This window comes from Dermacentor silvarum, chromosome 8 (assembly GCF_013339745.2).
Source record: "Dermacentor silvarum isolate Dsil-2018 chromosome 8, BIME_Dsil_1.4, whole genome shotgun sequence".
NCBI classification, from domain to species: Eukaryota; Metazoa; Arthropoda; class Arachnida; order Ixodida; family Ixodidae; genus Dermacentor; species Dermacentor silvarum.
This window is the reverse complement of record NC_051161.1, coordinates 29,015,619-29,036,333: the sequence shown is the minus strand read 5'-3', so window position 1 is coordinate 29,036,333 and position 20,715 is coordinate 29,015,619. Positions and strand designations below refer to the sequence as shown.

General features: G+C 47.6%; 2 protein-coding genes across 3 annotated transcripts in view; one reads left to right on the top strand and one right to left on the bottom strand.

Annotated features, from left to right (window-relative positions):
- Positions 1-2,264: 2,264 nt before the first annotated feature.
- LOC119462022 (uncharacterized) lies at positions 2,265-9,210 on the bottom strand. Its single transcript, XM_037723381.1, has 2 exons — positions 9,136-9,210; positions 2,265-3,719 (listed from the first exon to the last, which is right to left on the bottom strand). Exons 1-2 carry the CDS (start codon positions 9,208-9,210, stop codon positions 2,265-2,267), a joined length of 1,530 nt encoding a protein of 509 aa, XP_037579309.1.
- Positions 9,211-12,937: 3,727 nt separating this feature from the next.
- Positions 12,938-20,715, top strand: part of LOC119460934 (muscle-specific protein 20) — a 28,737-nt gene continuing 20,959 nt past the window's right edge. Inside the window, exon 1 of one of the 2 annotated variants that reach the window (XM_049673258.1) lies at positions 12,938-13,000. Coding sequence is in view for 1 of the 2 variants with exons in the window: in XM_049673259.1 (XP_049529216.1) it covers positions 13,021-13,071 (51 nt within the window). In the remaining variant the exon portion in view is untranslated. Of the gene's footprint in view, positions 13,072-20,715 lie in introns of both variants that reach the window. The other variant, XM_049673259.1, reaches the window with a different exon arrangement.

Here is a 20,715-nt window from a genome sequence, read left to right as displayed (position 1 = left end):
AAATTTGCAAAACTAAATCAGGCTCCACACACACAAAAAAGAAGGAATTCAGAACGTTACCAATCGAAAACTGCATCGCCAGTACATAAGACAGCATCGACGCAAGAATAATCGGTAGGCTACTAAGGCTCGTTATAGAGGAAACTGTTGCAGCCTGAAACTGCACCGCCTGAAACTGCAGCCTGAAACTGACCTGAAACTGCACCCGCCACGTCTGGCGGCGCAACCTGCAATTGAAAGCACAAGTATTCCGTCTTACAAACAATGCCTCCGAGATTGTAAGCGCCACTATGGTTTGCTTTCAGTGTATGGTCGTTCATCTCAAAGGTCATGGTGAAGCTGCGACATCGCATTTCGTCTCAAGGGTGGCGCCACTATATAACAGACCTCTAGACAACCGGGAGTCGTAAAAAGTAAAGTGAGAGAAACAGAGACCGTGAATTGGATCCATAGGATGGAAACAAAAAGACGATGGAGATTTGAAAAAAAAAAAGAAAAAACGGGAAGAGAGGAACGAGGAGGGAAATTCCGTATAATAACGCCTTGCTATTTGAGGCCCGAGCTGGCTGCTGATGGAATGATTAACTGGTAAGCAGTCGAGATAAGAGACGATCAGAATATTGGCGCAAAAAAGCCGGGAATAGATTGATAGAACCGGAGCCGTTGCAAGCGTAGGTCATCATCATCATCATCATCATCATCATCATCATCATCATCATCATCATCATCATCATCGTCATCATCATCGGCCTATAAACGTCCAGTGCCGGATGAAGGCCTCTCCCTGCGATCTCCAATTACCCCTGTCTTGCGCTATATAGCGTATTCCAACTTGCGCCTGCAAATTTCCTAACTTCATCACCCCACCTAGTTTACTGCCGTCCTCGACTGCGCTTCCCTTCTCTTGGCACCCATTCTCTAACTCTATGATGGTACATCGGTTATCTACCCTACGCATTACACGCAAGCGAAGGTAATGGTACAATATAGCGAGATAAGTTTTAAATACGATAGTTAAGATCGAGATCATATAGGCAAAAGGTTAGATAGCCATAGATTTAGTAAAATCTGATTAAATCAAGCAGGTTAGGTCATTATTTGTCCCCGCCCCGTTTCAAAGGGGGGGCAATAATCATCATCATCATCAGCATCATCATCATCATCATCATCATCATCATCATCATTATCCATAGTGCGGGTGCGCAAATGCTCGCAGCGCGCATTACACGTTTAATTCCTTCAACTGCGGCATGTAAAGCAGTTTACTCCGATCTAAAGCACGGAATTAAGCATCTTTAATACATATTAAAAAAAGAGAGACGACCCTGTCAAAATAATACGTTAAAAAAAAAGAGATGACCTCGTCAAAATACAAAACGCCGACAACACGCAAGTCCACAAAGTACTCCGAGTCGCTCTACATGTAGTTGTAAATGGCACGTTTCAATGAATCACTTCGATACCGCGTGATTCCACGACACCCACTTCAGAGCTACCACTGCACAAACATTCTGCTACTTGCGCTGTTCATTGTGAGAAAAAAAGATCACATAAAAAGGGACCGTAAAATACGCAACTCTCACTGAGCGGATAACATTTACCACTGAATAAAACAGACAAAAGTCCTTGCACGGTCTGGCTCAAGTTCCTTATTGTTCAGCAAAAACAACGCACCTATGCTTGGGGTTCATGGCGGTATCCACGGAACAATTAAAAGTCTTTGCAAATGCTTTAAAATTTTGAAGCGGTATGTTACATCTTTCTCTCGCACTAAAATCAGTCTTGGAGGAACACAAGGCGCTGCAGTATGTCATGAAGAAAAGCTGTGTACTCGGTGTATCGCTCCAGTGATTCGAGCCTACGATCAGATATCGAGTTGCTACGCGAAACGTCCCGGAAGGCGCGAAAGGCGATTTCTAATCCGGCCACCAACGGAAACATATCCAAATCAACGCGTGTAGTTTGCTTGTACGTGCATTTCATTTTCTCTCTGTACGAGTAGTAGACGTGCAGCCAGTCCCGTCCATTAAGCCGACCCTCGACATCCGTTAGTCTGCCGACTAAGTCCATTGTCCTCGCTGCTTGTTGGGCGTACAGCGCTCCAAATCCGCCGTAGACCATGACATCCGTACCGTTAAAGTAATAAACCGGTGCTTTGAGCACCGCCAAGGAAACGTGGGCTTGGTTGAAGTAGTAGTCAAACTCGAATGATCCGTAGGGTAGTGCAATTTGCTTCATGTACAAATCATTGGCGCGCGCATCAGCTAAAAGGTTTCGAAGAGTTCGCAAGGACTGAAGAAGCTTTCGAAGAATGGTCCAGTCATGTCGGGAAATGCGTGGTACAATATCTCGGTCGCGTTAGCGTCAAAGAACTCCATGGCGGGCCAGAGTTGTGCTTTTAGTTTGCGAATTTTTGCCAGCGTCGTGTACTTTGCATCGGCGTCGAGCCATGTCGCATCCTGGACGCTCTCATAAAACGTCAGTGTTATCTGTCCAATAATGCTGTCGACGCGTTTTCGGCTGCGTGTAGTGTATTCATTGCGTGCGTAGTCTTCGGCGGCGAGCAAGCCCAGAGCAGAGCTGACATAATCGAAACAGGCGTACTCGACAAGCTTCTTCCCTTCTTCGCTCGTCCCAACCCGCAGGTCCGACCTGTCTGCGATGATCCAGAGATGTTCTTGAATGAACATCCAACAGACGGCATCGGATATGGCTTCTTCAGAATGGCGTCTGAAAAGCGAATCGATGTGCTCAAGCAACTTGATTCCCATAACAACCGGACTCTCAGGCCCGAATTCATACGGCTTGCTGTGCTTGTTGATGAGCGCCAGCAACGAGATGTTCTTACCGAGTTGCAAGATCGCGGCTAAGGAAGCGATATCATGCGCCATGTTATACTTGTCGCCTTGGGCGACATCAACAACCATGCTGACAAGGTGGCTTTGTAGTATCCTTAGCGCACTTATACACGTATCACTAGAGCACGACATGGTCACGTTAAGAATTTGAAGGTGTTTCCTGACGTGCGACTTGTACTCATGCACTGTTTTTGGAATGGCGGTTTGCGAGCGCCATCGAGAGTTCAGGGTTCCCGGAGTGAAAACGAACACGGGAGTCCTTGAAATCGGGGATAGCAGGATGCGAGCGTGGAAAAGCAGGCCCATGCGCCAGTTGATTGCCAGATTTAAGAGGAGGTCTATCGGATGCACGTTAACTGCATCTGGAGGAGGTTCTTCGGGCCAGAACATGCTCAAGTTCCTCCTGAATTCCTTAAAGAGCTCCAGGTTGGAATCGACGTCCAACTCCGAGGGCTGGGTGCACGCACGGAAGAGTTTGCCTGCCTTCGTTGAATTGCCGGCCGTGGATCGTAGATCGCTGATGGCCATGTCGTAAACTTCGGTGACCAGGGTGTCAAGCCTACTGCGCTTCTTGCGGGATTCCCAGGAGCCGCAGGCGAATGCGTAAAAATCCACGCAAGGGTCTACGGACACGTTGCACGCCGTCCTCAAGAGCTGGGCGTGAAGCATGCAGTCGCGGCTGGCGCACACCACCTGCGCTAGCGGGGATATCCCGTTTCTCCTCAGAGTGGCAACCAAGGCGGTGACGACGACCACACAGATGCCGACGAACACGGTGAACAAGGGAAGCACGAGCACGCCGTCTGCCTTCTGTGAGTGCGAGCTGCTGCAGGTGTGCCGTGATGGGGATGGGCTGTGGATCTGTAACAGAGAAAAACAAAGGAGCCACAGAACGTACAACATAAGAATGCGAGCTCAAAGTGAGCCGAAGTCCCAATGCCATTATATCGTCTGCAAGTTAAATTGTACAACAAGTTAGAGGAAAATACTTGTAGAAGTTAAACAATGGTTAGCCGTATTATGATCGTGACAGCAACGGGTAACATCCGGGATAACGTTTCACGAAAGTTGCGTAAATTTTCTACGTAGGAAAAGTGACTGCATCGTTTTAATGCTGCATTCTCAAGCGAGGATAGGAGTAGGGTTAATTGAGAGTTATCGTCCCATCCTGCACTGTGGTTAGTCTTTCTTATGGTGTTCGCGATCTTGGACGACGGCCTCAACGACAGTACCAATCTTCCACCTTAAACCCCTTCAGTTTTGCCAGTGACTCCGTAGGACATGTTATCATTGACGTAGCCTGCAATATTAATCCCACTTTTTGTCAAGATGGTATACTTCTGACAAACATGCAGTCGGACTGAACGGAGCTCCTTCAGCGAGGTTTCTTACGCTTTCAGCCGTCTTCGGTCGTTGAGTGGTGATGCCTTCAGGCGCAGTGCTAAGAAAAACCGTACTTGAAGGGCTTTCCTGAAGCGTGTCGAGCTTCCTTTGCTCGTGCTGTAAGAACATAAAACACGATAAGAACAGAACGTAATCATCGTCTTTGCGGCTCATTTGATTGTACCGATACACCGTATATATAGTGCTACACCATATGACCAGTGAATGAAACAGCGAGCTCACGTACGCCATTCCAATGATCTCGGTGGGGTGCGTTCGCATTGGCATTCTTGTTGCTAGAGGACGCCCAGTAATCACGCGCGGTTTCGAACGTGGTCTCCGGACCACTGTACTCAGTCATGGTTCCGGAATGCGTCCGCACACAAGGAATCTCTCTCTTCATCTTCCTCCTTTTCTTCATACCTCCTAGCTGACCTCACGCGCTGATCGCACGCGTTTGCGGCGGCATGTGGATCGGCCGGGAAAGCCAGAGACAACTAAAGACGCTCTTCTTGATTCGGCATCAGCTTGACCGTAATGATACCGTAAGAATAAGGTATAACACCGAATTATATCGCAAGTAAACAAAGTGATGACATCACCCAAAACTGGACATCCCGTATACAATAAAAGAAAAGACACTTGGCACGGTGACGAAAAACACGCTCTACGCGCTGACAACGACGAAAATTTGCGCCATTTCTCATTAAATAGGTTTATTATCTTGCGTATTTTATTATTTTCATTTCAGTTCATGTAACTTAATTTCTCATTTATTTATCTCATTTAATTTCTCACTTGTGTGGCCAATCCACCTCGTGGGTAAGTGCCATATTCAAAAGAACTCAACATCAACATCAACTAGAGTCATACCAAATCAATTCCCATAAAGCCAGATTTGGTATAATGCCTGCGGGAGCTGTTCATCTATCCTCTCACATGTCTGCTATTATACGGGTACGGAAGGAGCAAAGCTATAGTTGGGCGAGTCGGTGCAATTTCATCTTTTCCTACAGCATGAAGAAAACGTACTGGACACGTAGAAAAGTTGACGACTTGCACACCCATGCCATGTCGTCCTTCCTTAGTGTCATTTCTGTTGCTCGCGCTGTAGGAAAATATGTCATTATACTGCGCCTTCCCTGTCTGCAGATCATCACAAATTAGAGCATGTTACGTGCTTGCTAACGTGTTTCTTGTCACTCTTGTTTACAAGGAAATGAACGCACGTCATTCGGTTAAGTGTAAGCGTAGGGACCGTCGCTTTCTAAAAGCACGTAGCATCAAACAACAAGATGAAGTTCTTGAGAAACGTGCAAGTGTAACGGTTAGAACAATGTGTGCGTTGCTTGCATGCATGGAACATTCAGTGCGCAAGCAAACGATGCGTTTATCTGCTCGAATGCTTTAGAGTATGTCCAGTTACGATTGCCGCTGTGGCCGTTAAAGAGTGCGTATCTGTATTTGGGAAACTATTTGTTTTGATAACGTAAGCGCAGTGTCCGCGTAGCCTTTCTATCTTTTGCTTGCGCATTGCGACCGGTACTTAAAGTGTGGTAAAAGTATACAGGGTCTCCCAGCTATGTTAGCCAATACATTGAAAAGAAACTGGTACTATGATGATTATGAGAGATACGCTGTTAAGTCATTAGTCCTCTTCCGCCAACAGAATAATTTTTGCGTGCTAATTACATGCATAATTATAGAAGAATATATTTTTTATATTTTTGAATGAAGTGCTTTACTTCCGATGGAAAAGCTATCATTGTGTCTTAAAACATTCCATTAAGTCGTTTTCAGCGCGCCATGTCCTGCGTAATAATTTTTTTTCCCGCGTTTCACTCGCAGCGCGCGAAATAAGCAACTTTCAGCTTGATTACGCACTCACGCGCAGCAACATCAATGACCCCAAAGTGATTAGAAGGAGAACAAATAATCTCAATATCTGCAATAATATCCTGCGGCCTCCGGTTAAGAAGGTTGTACCCAACGCCTGGCTGGCAGCGCATAGGCCACATTCCACCAAAATTTCTGAACTTTTTGCGTTCATCTAATAAGCATGCTTCGAGCTATAAAAAACACTTTAGTCCGAATGACTGCAGTTGGACACTTTAAATGAAGCATCCACATTCTCATTTGTCTTTCAACTAGCGATGAAACGACGCGCCGTGATTAGCCAAAGCTCTTTGTGTGGTAAGTTCAGAAATGTCCTTCCAGATCTAGGCAAGCTGTAGCTGGCAGATTTTCAGCGACACTTAGCTTTACCAGACTTAAATTGACGGGTTCGGGTCATGACTCCGGGTCATGACTCCTTGCTGACAACAGTTCCTTGCTGGCAACAGCCTCTACTAGGTCATGCCTCTAAGATTGAGCAGCCATCGTAGGAAGGCGAGGAAACTGCACGGACGACGCGAACAAGGGTGCATCGCTTTTCTCACTGTCTCTATTTTAGCGGAGCAAGTGTCTACTTTGTTTGTATGCGTCGCGCTCGTGCGTTTCGCAAAGCAAACAATCGCCACGTTTCAATGAAGCGTCGCAGGAGAGACACGCGAAAATGATGACGCTCAGGATGGATCAGGCCTAAGGCGAGGTCGCTTCAAAATAGCACACGAGAGAAAAGGCTGCGCGGACAATATGGCACAGCGACAAAAACCTGCGCAGCGTCAAAGCGGCAACAGCTACGCTACGTGACGGTGGCCGCAAACGGGATTGTGGCAAAACAGCGAACACGCGTCTGGTGGCACTGCGAATGAACAGACCCGGGCCCAAACGCGATAAGTCGTGAATATATCGACGTATAATGACAACACAATGCGGTGTATTAGAAGAAGAATGCTGCATGACGCGACTACAAGCATAGAGACACCATCCAGTTTCCTCGTATACTGAAATGAGTGCTTTTCCAGACCGATCAATTTCTGTGCATTATCGTCAGTCTATCATAACACTTTTCCCACATGCCTCTCAGTGACCGCGGCTTACAGTGCATGAACGATAACACCAGCCTATTTCACATCCACTGTAGGTCGACGGCCTCTACGAGCGATCTCAAATTAGCATTGCCTTGCGCAACGGACTCGATCTTATGCCTACAATTTTCCTAACCTCATCCCAAGGCTTAAACCTTCTGGCCTCTTTGATGGCCTGTCTTGCCTTCCCTTGGCAGCCATTCGGTTACTCTAGACCCTCTGTCGTTTGCTTACGCATTACATGACCTGCACACCTATTTCTCCCGCTTAACCTATAGCTATACACCCACGTTTGCTCTCTGATGAGAATTTAATTACCAAAGTGTAACCAATGGGCCCTTTAGTGCACTTTTTATAACTTTTTTTTAATGCGTTTGCTCAAGTTTTGTAGAGCAGCGCATTCCCGCTAAATTGAGATATTAGAACTTGCCGCATATTTGAACCGACAAAACATCACGCAGTGCTCGCGACTCGCTAACTATTCCGGCCGCTCATCGAAATGACCACTTGCGTGGATAACTATACTCTTGCAACGGATCATACGCGCTGGAAGGCTACTGAGTATGCCTTTACAACCTTGCCGCTACTGCCCGGATTTGTGGATGCTTCATGTTTTGTCAGCGCAATGTTTAGCGCCTCGTGGCCCGTATTCGCAAAATCATCTTACGCTAGAATCGTTGGTATAAGAGAAAATTCCAGCCAATCTTGATGCTGGAGATATTTATAGCGGAAGCGGCCAGCCAATGACAAAGAGCACTCACGAATGAAAGGCTTTTTGAATTTGGCCCCTCGCGCCCAAATAATACGGCTCGTTAGGTACAGCCTTCAACGATTTAAACCCGCGGTAATGCAAGCGCTTGGTCTTCTCATATTGCGACACCATGACGCGCATATCCTTCCACGCACAGTGAAAACAACAGGCAAATTGCTTATTCAAAACTAACCGCGAATGAAATGTTTTACCGAAAAAAAAAGATGATAAAACGCAACTTGTAACGAAAACACCGGAAAGGAATGTGAAGCACAACGTGAAACGAAATACACGGCAAAAATTCGTGGTTTTATTCGTTCAAGACTGCCCTTCGGATTTCCTCTAACCCGATAGCGCGCGCTGTAAGGAAGTTCTTGTCGTATCTGCCGAGATGACCCGAAATTGTGAAGCATAGAGGAACATTGCGATCGTGTGCGAAGATGAAATTGTACCGCCTCAGGAGGAAATCGTTTACTGCGACAGCACTGTGTGGCCTGCATAAGATTTTTCGTCTGTGTGTCCCGGTACCTGCCTCTTCAAGCTCTCGTCCTCCACTGACACGTGCGTGTTCTCCTATCAGCGCAGGTGTCCGCAATCCTGCATACCAGAATATCTGAGCTTTCCCTGTAGCTGCCAAATGCGCTCAGTTCTCCTGCGTCATTTTACAACCGTCGTACTCTATCTGGATTAGTGCGCCGGGCTCTGCTCTCACCCGCGTTAAATCAGAGCATAAGGCTCGCACGTCTCTTGTTATTTAAACCATGTTGTGTTAAGAGCCGCTCAGGCTAGCTAATGGCAGGTTGATCTTAAAGGCAAAGCTGCAGCCTGAATTAAATCGCTTCGAACAGCTAGGATGTGCGCAAGTTGGCACTGCGCATACCCGAGCTATTTCCTCGGACTCTTTACAACGTCGCCGAGTGTATTTTGACTTGGGTGACGCGGTTCCAGCTGCACGCGAGCAGAATCACGTTTTAGTCGGCACGTATTCATATATTTGCATGCGTGTTTATTGGCTCCTTTGCGTGTGGGCGCCTGGGCTGCTGATCAACGGAATTCCACCTTTTCGCCAGCTATGCGCCTTGGCCCGAGCCAGTCGGGCGGCTTCTTCGTTCAGCTCTGAGTCAGGGCTCGCACCTCGAAATAACTCTTCAAACTCGCGCCCCTTCGTACGCACCGAGGCCCAAAAGAACTCCGCGACTTTTGTGTGGCGCACCGTCCCACTTGACTCTTCAGCAAGAGGCCGCCGCATTGTTAGCCGAATACTTTTCGCTTTCCCGTTGACTGTTCCAGACAGCTCGCCCGTAGAGCCGGGCCCGCAAGTTGGGAGACTCGGGCGAAACCTGATGAGAGCGCTCGCGTAGGTGGCATCGTGAACGCCTCGGGTGACAGCTGTCGCGAGGGATTTGGCGACCTCGATAGGAGGCACCCGACGCGAGCCGTTTCACGCTCCGTGCCACACCTCCCTGGAGCGCTTTGCGCGATTTGCGCGGCTACACTATGCAGTCACGTGACGGGACAAGATTTCTCTCGGAGGAGCGACCTAGACGGCACGCTGAGAATACGCGCTTGGGATTCTGAGCATATCCGCTGCCGCCGGATTCCCTCACCGCGGGCCAATCAGAGCGCGAGTCAGAAATTCGAAAGATGGCGGCTAAGTCCGACGCGCTCGCCATGTCGCAGTCTTCAAGGCTCGTCGCGACATCGGAAATGCTCATCGAATAGGTGCGTAACCACCCCAACGTTTTCGACAAGCGCCACGTGAATCAGAACGTGACCTGACAAAGTGGCGTGACCCAGCTTCTCGCGGTCTTGCAGGACGAACCCCCACCGCTGGCGTCGTTGCTTTGGCGAATGTTTCTACGCGTCGTGCATCGCCAGCAAGGTGTACGCCAGCATACTTGGCATCATCGTCGTTGCAAGGAGTGGTGATGAGCCGCAAAATAAAAACATGCCAACTCGACACGAGAGGAGATAAGTGCGCAGTTTCGATAGGGTGTATAGAAAGGCGGAGTGGGTCCAGCGAACGACTTGGCAAGCGCCCATAGGCTGAGGCGAGCTCACGGGCTGAGTAGCTGTCGTCTGCTCGACGCACCGTCTTTGTTGCGTCGTTCGCTTCGTTTCTGTCACGCTTTCTCCACTTCGTTGACTACATTTTGTTGACAAAATCACTGTTTGCATCACCGAGTATGAAAACTAGATGCAGCAGAGTGAAACGCCTGTCAAAGCTCCATGCTGCTGCGGGGTAGGGTCCCGCCTTTTCCTTCTCGCCGTGTCCGCACGCGAGCTTCGTGGAATGCCGCGTGCCCTGAAGGTCAATGGACTCTCGGTCGCCTTCGCTTTTAAATGCAATAGCATTTATTGGACTGGTGTTATCGCCTTCCGTCGAAAACCTGGGTTATCCGACATTTATGTGGAACACAAGAGAAAGAAAAAAGACGTGATTGGGCTGAGAGGGAAGTGGGGGGAGGGGGGGGGACATTTTTTCTACTGCAGTGTTCGAAGCGCTCACACAGCAGGCAGCCTAATGTTGCTGAGCCTAGCTCAGCAAGTTGTTTGGTGGGCTGTATGAGCAGAAGCAAAAGAGGCTAGAGCAGGGACTGCGTTCACGAAGAGCCAATTACTGATGGGCAAGCTTACCAAGCAGTAAAAGGGTACTCCAGGCCCCCAAGTTGGCGTTGCGATGTGTCCCGCAGCGCCTGAGGCAAACGCATAGTCGAGCATTCATGCGAACCTTTATTGCTGGCCTACTCATTCACATAGGGTCAAAACATGATAACTTGCCCGTCTCCAGTTGGCGAAAGTTTCCCAACTAGAATTTCTTGCCCTGCTACCTTGGTAAGTGCACCAGCTAAGAGTATGTCTTGTCAAAATGGCTGCCGTTACTTCACATCTAGTGTCTATTCGTTTCATTGCCCTTGCTGTAGAGTGCCCGCCTCGGCTGCGGGAGGTTGTGGGTTCGATTCCTACCGCCGCCGGGCACCCACTGGTTCAAATTAAGACAAGCGTACCCCTGCCTGGCGTTCGGCTTTCTTCAGGGGTGATACGCTTGGGAAAGGAGCCTACGCTCTAAATTGCAGTCGAAACCCTACGGTGAGCACAAAAAAAAAAGGTAGGCTTGGGCCAAGAGTGCTAGTACTCCATGCCCCTAAGGACCGTGGTTCTGCCCGAGTGCTGACTTGTGTTCTTTGTCGATTTTTGAGTACGATGGAAAATCTCACTCCGCTTAGACCTCAGACTTAAAGGTGGCTGCCGCAACATACAGCCAGGTAATTATGCGATAGGCAAGTGCAACTCCTGCAACCCTTTGCCCTTTCCGTGTAGCTCCCGACTATAAGGGTTGGCCTCGAAAAGATGACTGATTAGCTCCACCATGATGATGAAACGTTTGTTATTTGGGAAATCAATAGAGAAATGAAACTGTCAAGTCATGCTGTGATTTTTGTTCTTTATTCTTCTGCCCTCCTTCATTTATGGCCCTTGGCTCCTTCCCCATTACTAATATGCAGAGTAGCATGTTGGCGAATACATTTATGTCTGCAAACCTCTCTGCTCTTAAATAAAGAACTCCTTATCTCTCATAATCATAGATGTGTACTATTAATTATGCTTGAATAAACGGGAAAATTCGGCCGCACTGCAGTCGGGCAACTTCCAGATATGGTGGCAATGTCGTGCAACAGGCGGGATCAGCCTGGCGTGCTGGGCCGGTAGTTCTTCCGCCTGAGCATCTCTGACAATGGCAATACGGGTTTCACCAAGCGTTGATCAAATCAACGCGTTAAATACCAGCCACGATGTCCGCCGAGATAATGGTCCACGATGTCCGCGAGATGAACGGCAGTTTGCACGTCAACATTTACCAGCCCATCACGATAAGAGAATCGAAAACAAAGGCTAAATGACAGGCTGGGAGGTTGACCAAGACAGAGCCTGGTTGGCCACGCTGCACCAGGCGAAAAGGAAAGGTGGGGAAAGATTTTGTGGTTCCATTGCTTAAATTGCGTTGGCAGTCTAAGCAGATAATGGTATCACTCAAGAGCACCAGTTTCGCCCCAGGTATGCGAATCTCTGCCCTGTCGTTCACCCTGCTTAACCGCACTGTGAGCTCGCACTTAGTCTCCTTAAGTACAGTGATTCATTGGCGAGCGGGCAAGTTGAACAAGATGATACGTGACAAAGAACTCCAGGTCAATGTCTCTTCCACCTACCGCTTCCGGAACAGATCATTCTCTGATGCCGACTTCACCAGACGTCTGTAGCACCTCGAAGGCCTTCTTAAAGACAAAATATTGACTTCAACGTTGACAGATCTTAACTGACGTGCACTGACTGCCATGCGAGTGTACTCGTACATGCTCTATGTCTCTCTTCTACATTTCATTTCATAATGCTCCCTTCCTTGTTCCGCCTTCACCTGCTGGGTAACAAATCGTGTTCACTGTACAGGTTGGCCTGCCTGCCATTTCCCTTTGTTTTGTGTCCGTGCCTCTCTCTCTCTTTGTTGTTCTTGAAAGGCACCATTTCTCGGTGCAATGGTCCCCGGCCCCGCTTTCAACGACGCGGCGTCGTGGCAAGCCCCGGAAATCGTGCGGGCGGCGGCGGCGGCCAAGGTGCACAATCCCTGGGCAGAGGGGGAGGGTGAGCGGAGCACCACGGCCGTGCCGTACACCGCGGTGGAGCCCGTTATGGGAACCTGAGCCGGGGTTCTTTTTCCCTCTCTCGAAGACGAAGGGTCTTCTTCACCACAACGTTGTCTTTTTTTTTTTTTTTTCAGAGGATGCTCTCGGGCGGCGCTTGCAGCGGCTGCCGCCGCGGTAGCCTCCGGTGAGGCGCCTTCTATCTTTAGTAGGCTCCCCCCTCACTATCCCCCCTGCCTTCCCTCCATGCCCGACGGTGAGGGGGTTCCAGGAGCCCTGGTCGGCGGTGGGTCTTAGTCGTGGTCTGCCCCGGCTCGTCACTGCCGTCACCGTCTACCCACTGCTGCTGTGGTCAATTGCCCCTCGCGCTTTCCTCGCCTCGGCTGCTGCTGCTGCTGCTGCTACTGCCCAGTGTGGTCGTCATGGCTTACCGTGGTCCGGCGTACGGTCTCAGCGCGCAGATCGCAAGCAAGGTAAGAAGGAACAGCCCGAAAAGGAAGTTGCGGTCGCTCCAGTTCGCCGTCGGCTGCTTTTCGTGGCTCGGAGAGGAGCGAGATGCCGCTCCTCCCATCCCTCAAGTCTTATCGTCTCGCTTCGTTCGGGCTGATGACCCTTCGGAGAACTCCTTTTTAGCTCGCCGCCTTCGGGCTTTGGCGTATGCTGCTCGCGAAGACAATAAAGCGAGACCGTGCTGCAGGCTGCGCACAGCCGATAACGTAAGCGGGCGTTAGGCGCCTTCTCTTGCGGGGGGATGGAATGCCTCGAAAGGTCGTTACAAACCCCCGATGCAGTAAGATTAACCTCGAGAGATGCCGAACGATTTCGCTCGAGAGAAGTATAGAAAAAAATACAATGAGTGTAATTGCGCTTACGCGTGAACAACTGATGCTCTTTCTGAAACTACACTTCATGAATAGAAAACCACTCTACACAAATGAAGTCCACTTGTGCATATCGTTTCGCAACTATTTATCTGCTTCTTTTTTGCGGCAGGTGACTACCGGCAATTGCGGTGATGGTACACTTGGTGCTTTTTGCATTCTATGGTTCATCAACAGTCATAGATGTCTCCAAAAGTCAAGATACATTACTTTTTGCAAGTAGTAAGGTTGCCTTAGAATGGAACGCCTTCCAGCAAGCTTTGCATATACGAGAAACTGCACGTACCTTGCCGGAATCGCCGGAAATTCTTGATTAATGTCTGCCGAAGGAGTGGAACCAAAACGATTTGATTCTGCATAAAGAAGGTTGAAGGGTGGCAGGCTGTGTCGAAAAAGATGTAGCTCGTTCGCTTTCCTCTCCGAAGACGATGTTATATTACGTGTGCAGAAATGTCGTTCTCAAGTCTCAAGGCATAGACGCGAGTGTCATAAATTGCAATTAGGAGGAATCGAAGAGAAAGGAAGTAGATGGGCTGTCGGGTGAAGAAGGTGAGTGAGTGACCTTGTCAGCTATATTAATATAGTGGCTGGGACCATGAAACTGCAACCACTGGACTTGGATGGTGAAGTCTACGTCCCCTACATCTTTGTACCGCGAATATCGCTTCTCCAATGGGACACTCGTGCTCCAATACCCGGTGTGTCCGCTGCCTTCTTCGTAATCTCACACCCGTGGAACACGTATCTCTCCGAGTACATCGTGCTGAGGCGGCCCTTAGACCTTCCGTATAACCTGGGCCTGCGGCCCAGCACCTGACAACCCTGAAGTGTCCAAAAGTACTTTGCCCTCGTGTCTGCAGCGGATGCTGACGAAGTCCACAGTATGAAAAGTACTTATAGGTATCGGGACACGGACAGATCAACCTAGGAGCAGTTATAGACAATAACTTCCACAAGCCGCTAATGCATCTTCTTAACGAAGGCTTGCACGCAATAGCGCAGTTATTCAAAATAAATATGCCACGTGGCAACCAGTGTGGTAAAAAAGTAAGAAGGAATCGCTTAACCTATAAAGGTGTCCGGCCTTATATTACGTCATTGTTAAAATCTGAGCCATCTGGTTATTAGCATTGTAAAACGTGGTCACGGAGCTAAAAGGACGGGAGAACGTGCCCTTCGCGCACTTCGTGTTCATTGGCCTGTCTACCTAGCGTGTCTATACAAATTTTCCAAGGTATATCAAGTCCCCTCATATATGGACTACGTCTTCGTACATCGTTGTTGTGACGTCGCCGCATGACTGCGCTTCGTAACGCATGTGAAAGTGTGTATGTCATACTAAGTTAACGACGTATAAATACTTTCCTAGTGGTGACCTTGCTCCCTCGCAATGCGAGAACTCTTTTCAATAGAACCATAGCTGCGCTCCAGACGTATGAATATAGTACTAACGGATCCGTGTGTATGTTCATTTACTAGTTCTTTCAGTGTTCAGAATAAACGGCTTGTATATCAACGCGCTCAATGTGGAGAAGTCTACAGACTGCTTGCATTGTCACAGCAAACGACAGTAAAGTTCTGTATTCGGCGTTTACATTCATGTACTTTCTTCAGCGTTCGACACATAGGTACCACCAACTTAACGTGCTGTTTGTAGGGACGAAGAAAAAAAAACGAAATAGTTTTGTTATCTTCTTTCTTTCGACGTATTTCCTGTGATGTGACAAGTATTTGTCATTCACTGCAATCGTGCACTGGCTACGAAGCAATGTAACACGAAAATGCCAACAGTACGTCCATTTGATGACTGATGCGGTCCAATGTTATTATACAATGTCAACGTTTGGCCTGCTATACGTACACAAAATGACGTTTACACGAGATATTACGCTTGACGTTGTTCAGCGAACACTGACAACGGCGCAGAGCTGTACATGTATACATACAAGCATAACCTGTCGTCATATATATCCTTGTTTCCAAGGGCCTATGATTCCCATAACAAAAACGCTCACTTGATCTCAGCGTTTAATACTAGAAAAAAAAAAAGGGGGGGGGGGGAGAGGGGAGACCGAATTTACGAAGGTTATCGTTCGTAGGTACTCTTTGACATTGGCTGGACAGCTTCGCTAATGATTTGTCTGGGATCAAGATTAAGTGGAATTTGCTTTCACGAACAATTATAATTTAACAGGTTTTGTGAATACGTTCACAGGAGATCAGTTAGGTTTTGCTATTTCTATGTTCTTCTCACAAAAGTAGTCTCTGGTAGTTGACAGTTGAAATTTGTTTCTTTAGTCTGTGTTGAGCTGAGAAGCCCTTCACTCAATCCATGACAGTAAACAAAACGGGCACGTCTAGTGGATTTACTGGATTCTGGTGTTGCTCTTAAAGGCGGAAGGGCATCTTCTGGATGATTATACTAAGTCCCGGAATCAACATAAACAAAACAGTCAATCGGCTTCCACGTGAACAGCAATGACAGCTCTTTTTTTTTTTTTCAATATTATCGTGAGTAGCGTCGAAGTGCCTGTTTATAGTTTTCGAGAGTGCTGTTTGTGCACTTATCTAGAGGTCAAGAGACGCTGAACTTGGATTTTGGAATTTATTTTCTAAATTTACTTTATTCAAGTAAAACTAACTTCTTGGCGCACTGCCTTAAATATGACTCGCAGGAAGAAAAAAAAATACTTCGATCAGGAGTGTTCAAGGGCCAAGCCGAAATTGACAGACTTGGGCAGCTTTCCATTTTTCAGGCATCAAAGACTTTCAAAAAGCGTCAACTCTTCTACGCTTTTAGACGCTTGTTTCTTTTGACGTATTGTTTAATGTTAGGTTTCATTTATTAGAGACAGAAAACGTTTGCAGTGCAGTCCATAAGTGTAGATTCCTAAAGGCAACAATGCAACATCCGGAAATAAAATTAGAAATCTCTACAATGTGTGCACCCAATGTCCTTCATTCACTCATTCATAACTTTTGGCAGTGTCAAAACGGAACTAACGACGGAACAAAGCAGTTTACAACAGCAGTCAAACAAGCCTGTAAACCAACTTTTTTTCTTTCTTAACTTTTTTAGTGTTCTTACCTTTCCCTAGCTATTTTTTGAAATCTTAGCTTCTAGCTTCTTTTTCCAGTGCAGCGTGTTGCAGTACTCTATCAGTATTCACTCATCGTTGCAAAAGGCTTTTCTTTTCTTTCTTATTTTTGTCACAGTCTTTCGCTGTGCTCGGTTTCGTCTAGACGACTGAGTCTGCGAGGAGTTATTTACTGCCTCTGGAGCAACCAAGGAGTGAAGAACAACGCTTCGTGAAACGAGCCAAAAGGCAATGCGTAACCGAAGACACATATATTATTTTTCTTTACTTTATTGACGCTAGCTCCCGCTCCCCCCCCCCCCCCCCCCCCTTACAGTACGGTGGCTAGCCACTCGTCTACGGAGGCAGTTCGTCTTCCCCGGCTCGCAAGGGGCGAAGCTGCTCGTGTCACTTGTTCGTTAAGAAAGCGGTCTATTTTTGGGACTTCTTCCATGCAGCTTAAGAAGCAAAGGAATATACCACCGGCGCGCCTTCTGTTCTGTTTCCGTTTTCACGCCAGACTATCTTTTGACACGTACGCGCAACGGAGCCCGTGGGCTTAGACAAGGGCCTTCTTTGAGAGAGAATGCCTGACAGTTTTTCTTTGAGTTCTTCGTAAAGTCTATAAGGCGCTCGTGGCAGAAAAAGAGACGGCCACTCGAAACAAAGTTTGTTTCACGCGTCGCGTGGTGAAGGCAAAGTCGTGACAGCAACTTCGCTGCAAACTATGATTGCAGTTGTAAAAATATGCATAATAAAAACGCTTTTTGAACTTTTCTCCTGTCCTCTCAGAGGAGTTTTGCTGGCTGAGGCAAAGGCAAACATAGACCAATGGGACAGTGTTTGCTCCATGCTCACAGGCTTTCCGCGATGACTATAGGAGAACCTGTTCACAGGAATCACCTTGTTATGTTTAGGTACGAGCAAGGCGTCCACTCTGGCAGTCAAGTATAAAGAAAGTAAAGCTCGCCACTTTGCGGCATCTCGTTTCCTTGACCCTGCCGTGAGTTCAATAATTCTGAAATTAGCATTACCACTGCCTCAGTTTTAGTCGTTGCTTGCGATGACACTGATCGCTAACTCGTGAGCCCAGAATGAGAGCAGCGCACTGACAACCGGAGAACAAAAAATTGCAGGACGCTTAAGCATCACCTTTAAAAGTAGAACGTGATAGCATTCAAAGATCCCTGACTGCTTCTCACGCTTTTCGGCAACTGCGGCTTATGTAACCTTAACGTTCACCGGTAACGCTGGCGGTGAACGCTCTGCACTAAGGCGAGCTTTCTGGTAGAAATGTGACCTCTTGCGGGGGCCGATCTTCTGTTATTGTTTTGCACTTTTAATACTTCACTCTGAGTAGCGTTAACATAAAAGGCATGCGCTGTCGGTGTTTTTGTTCATGGTATTTATTTGTGGACTGTCATTCTCAAAATTCCGAGGAACACCCTTGTAAAGAATGTAAGACAAGGTGTGAGCAACTTCAGTGATCGAATAAGAACTATAGTGCCGTATAAAATATACACGGCAATTTTCGCTCACGGGACGCCAACGCCGGCTACGACGCCGACACCGGATTTTTCTGCGACACAGGGTCCTTAACGCTATCGCTTTAACACACGAAGATCATAAATGTATTACGCCGTATGCGCATTCCCAACGCACTATTATAGCAGCGAGTTTTGATCAGCTGCCGCACGCTTATAAACAGTGGCTCTCTCTTCCTGAGTCAGTGTCTGAGTCCGTTCGTTGCCGTATATACGCCGACACAGTGAAGAGACATTCTCTCTCCACATGTGTGTAGGCGTGAGTCAGCGCAGCCAGCTTTGCACCACTGCTGGAGAGCCGCCAGGATAGAAACCTCTGCGCAATTTTTTTTTTGTTTGTGCCATCGTTTTCTCTTCAAGGACTCCTCGCCCTGTTTGCGGAGAGTGTTCATGTGCGTGTGTGTGTATATACCTTTGCTGCGATCTGACTCAGCCCGAGTCACGTTCAATGGGTCTTACTGTTCGCTCGAATGGAGCTAGCTAAGCGTTAGTTCCGCCTTCGCGAGGCAAGCTTTCCCTGCAGCGTCTTCACCAGGCTCTTCAACAAGACCGGCCAAGGGCATCTGTCACTGTCAAGGCAGCTGTCACGCTTTCGCGCACAACGAGTGAGGTTTGTTGTAGTATACGGAGCAGATGTTTAGGAAACGTCAAATTTAGGAAGAAGTAGGAAAAGTCAACAAGTGCCCATTTAGGGTATCGTGCCAAGCACTAACGATTCCGAACAGAACTCCTGCTGTGCGCTCGGGGTTAAGAAGTAACTTCAAGGTGGGTCGCTGTCAGTACACCATTACACAAAGTGTTTGTAAATGTTCTTCAGAGAAAATGGTTCTTCAATAGTACAACGCATGATAGCTTCAGAGCGCAACATCTAAATATTGTGCCTTGGCTTGGTGAATTATATTTTGATATTATTATTTATTTGAAGTGAGACATATAAGAGTCACAGACAGGCTGGTAACTAACCCTGCAAGGCGCGCATTACCCGCCTGCCTCAAGTGGGCGGCGAAATGTTATCTGCCCTTCATAATGCGCATTTTGCAAAAGTGTTATGAGGAGGGGGGGGGGGGGGCGAAATTTTGTTTGATTTTTTATTGATGTTTGTTAAAGAGGCGCGGGCTACTTTACACTTTATTACCACAGAAAAGGCTAAAATAGATTACTAGCGACAGCATATACGCTTTTGAAGCGGTTTAGGATTATTTCGCAGCTTAATTAAATTATTTGCCAGCAGACACGATTAGCACCCGCATCATAACAGCATAAAAAGAAAAGAAAGGAAACTCAGTTTTCATCTTCATCAACGCAGATCGCATCGAAACGCGATACCGAACTGGAATCCCAGATCTTGGGACTGGATCGAAGAGGTGCTTGAAACAACGGCTACCCCAGGGACCATACGAAGAAGTGCTTCGGGATGGCGTCGTACTATGCAAGTAAGTTCCACAACCGAAATCACTGAAACAGATTTCAGTCTATCACAAAACATAGCTTTGATGCAGAACATGCCATACGTAGTTTTCAGAAGCACGGCTTGCTGGGCGAGACTGGTATACACTCTTGTAGAGAGCAGCGCGAGAAAAAGTAGTCTTATTACAAAGGCTGTGTCCGACGACCTTGCCTTTGTAACAAGGCCGGTTGATGCGGGCCGTCTACCTTTTCTTGTGAACTGTGATTAACAGCGGCCGGAGGAGCAGCATACCGTCGTTCGGGTCCGGTAGTTGTTTTTGCCACCTTTAATGGCACGAGCCCACAAGGGGGATTAGCCAAAGCCCGGTAGTCGTTGTTCCTCAATGACTTGGCGTTACCCACTAAGCCGCTAAGCCACTATGGCGGGTTAGCAAGTAGATATTCACAATGCAGCTATAACTTAGGAATGTGTTTTGGAGTTACGTACCATGACAGCGACATCATTGATGCTCACTGGATATTAGTGCCACTGTAAGAAGTAATCACTCACGCCCCGTTGACGCACACCCAACCACATTATCACTTGCAGCAACTCGCATAATTGACCTTCAATTACGAGGGATCGCTACCCTTCCTTGGGCGATTGGCTTTCGCACCATTCGCGATTTTACAGCAGGACCGCGATGGTTGTCGAGTGTCTTGAGCAAAACAAGCTGTTATCATTTGCAGCTACAAAATAATTTGAGATATTTACAGGAGAGGCGCAAATCTGGCACATATGAGTGTAGAGGACCAGAAAAATGCCTATTTCTTGCTTTCCTTTTTGCGTTTTGCACTGCCAGTCTTCTGGCGATGCATTAAATTTACTTTAAATGGTTATGGGGAACGAAAGGTGATGGATATAGACAGCTACGTTTTGACTAGTTGTTCCGGTGGTAAAAATTTAGGCGCACGAGGAAACACAGGACACAGGATACCCCTTAGAGAAGACGTTGAGGAGGGGTTAGGGGATTGCAGCTGGCAAGTGCTGTGGGCCGTTGCACGTCTTACACGTACCGTGTTTTCCTCGCGCGATAATATGGCCAGAATGGTGAAATCAACTAGACCGACCTTCCCACCAGTTCAGCTCTATTCATTTTTTTATTCTTTTTTATTTATTTGTATTCTTTTAGCCTGAACTAATGTTTATACACCGACACTGCTGCTGT

Bases quoted from the DNA above. Each gene is read 5' to 3' on its own strand.
- LOC119462022 (XM_037723381.1), bottom strand. From the start codon at position 9,210: ATGCGGCGGCCTCTTGCTGAAGAGTCAAGTGGGACGGTGCGCCACACA. The intron at 3,720-9,135 runs GTGCGTACGAAG...TCTCTGTTACAG, and splicing joins CGGAGTTCTTTTGGGCCTCG to ATCCACAGCCCATCCCCATC.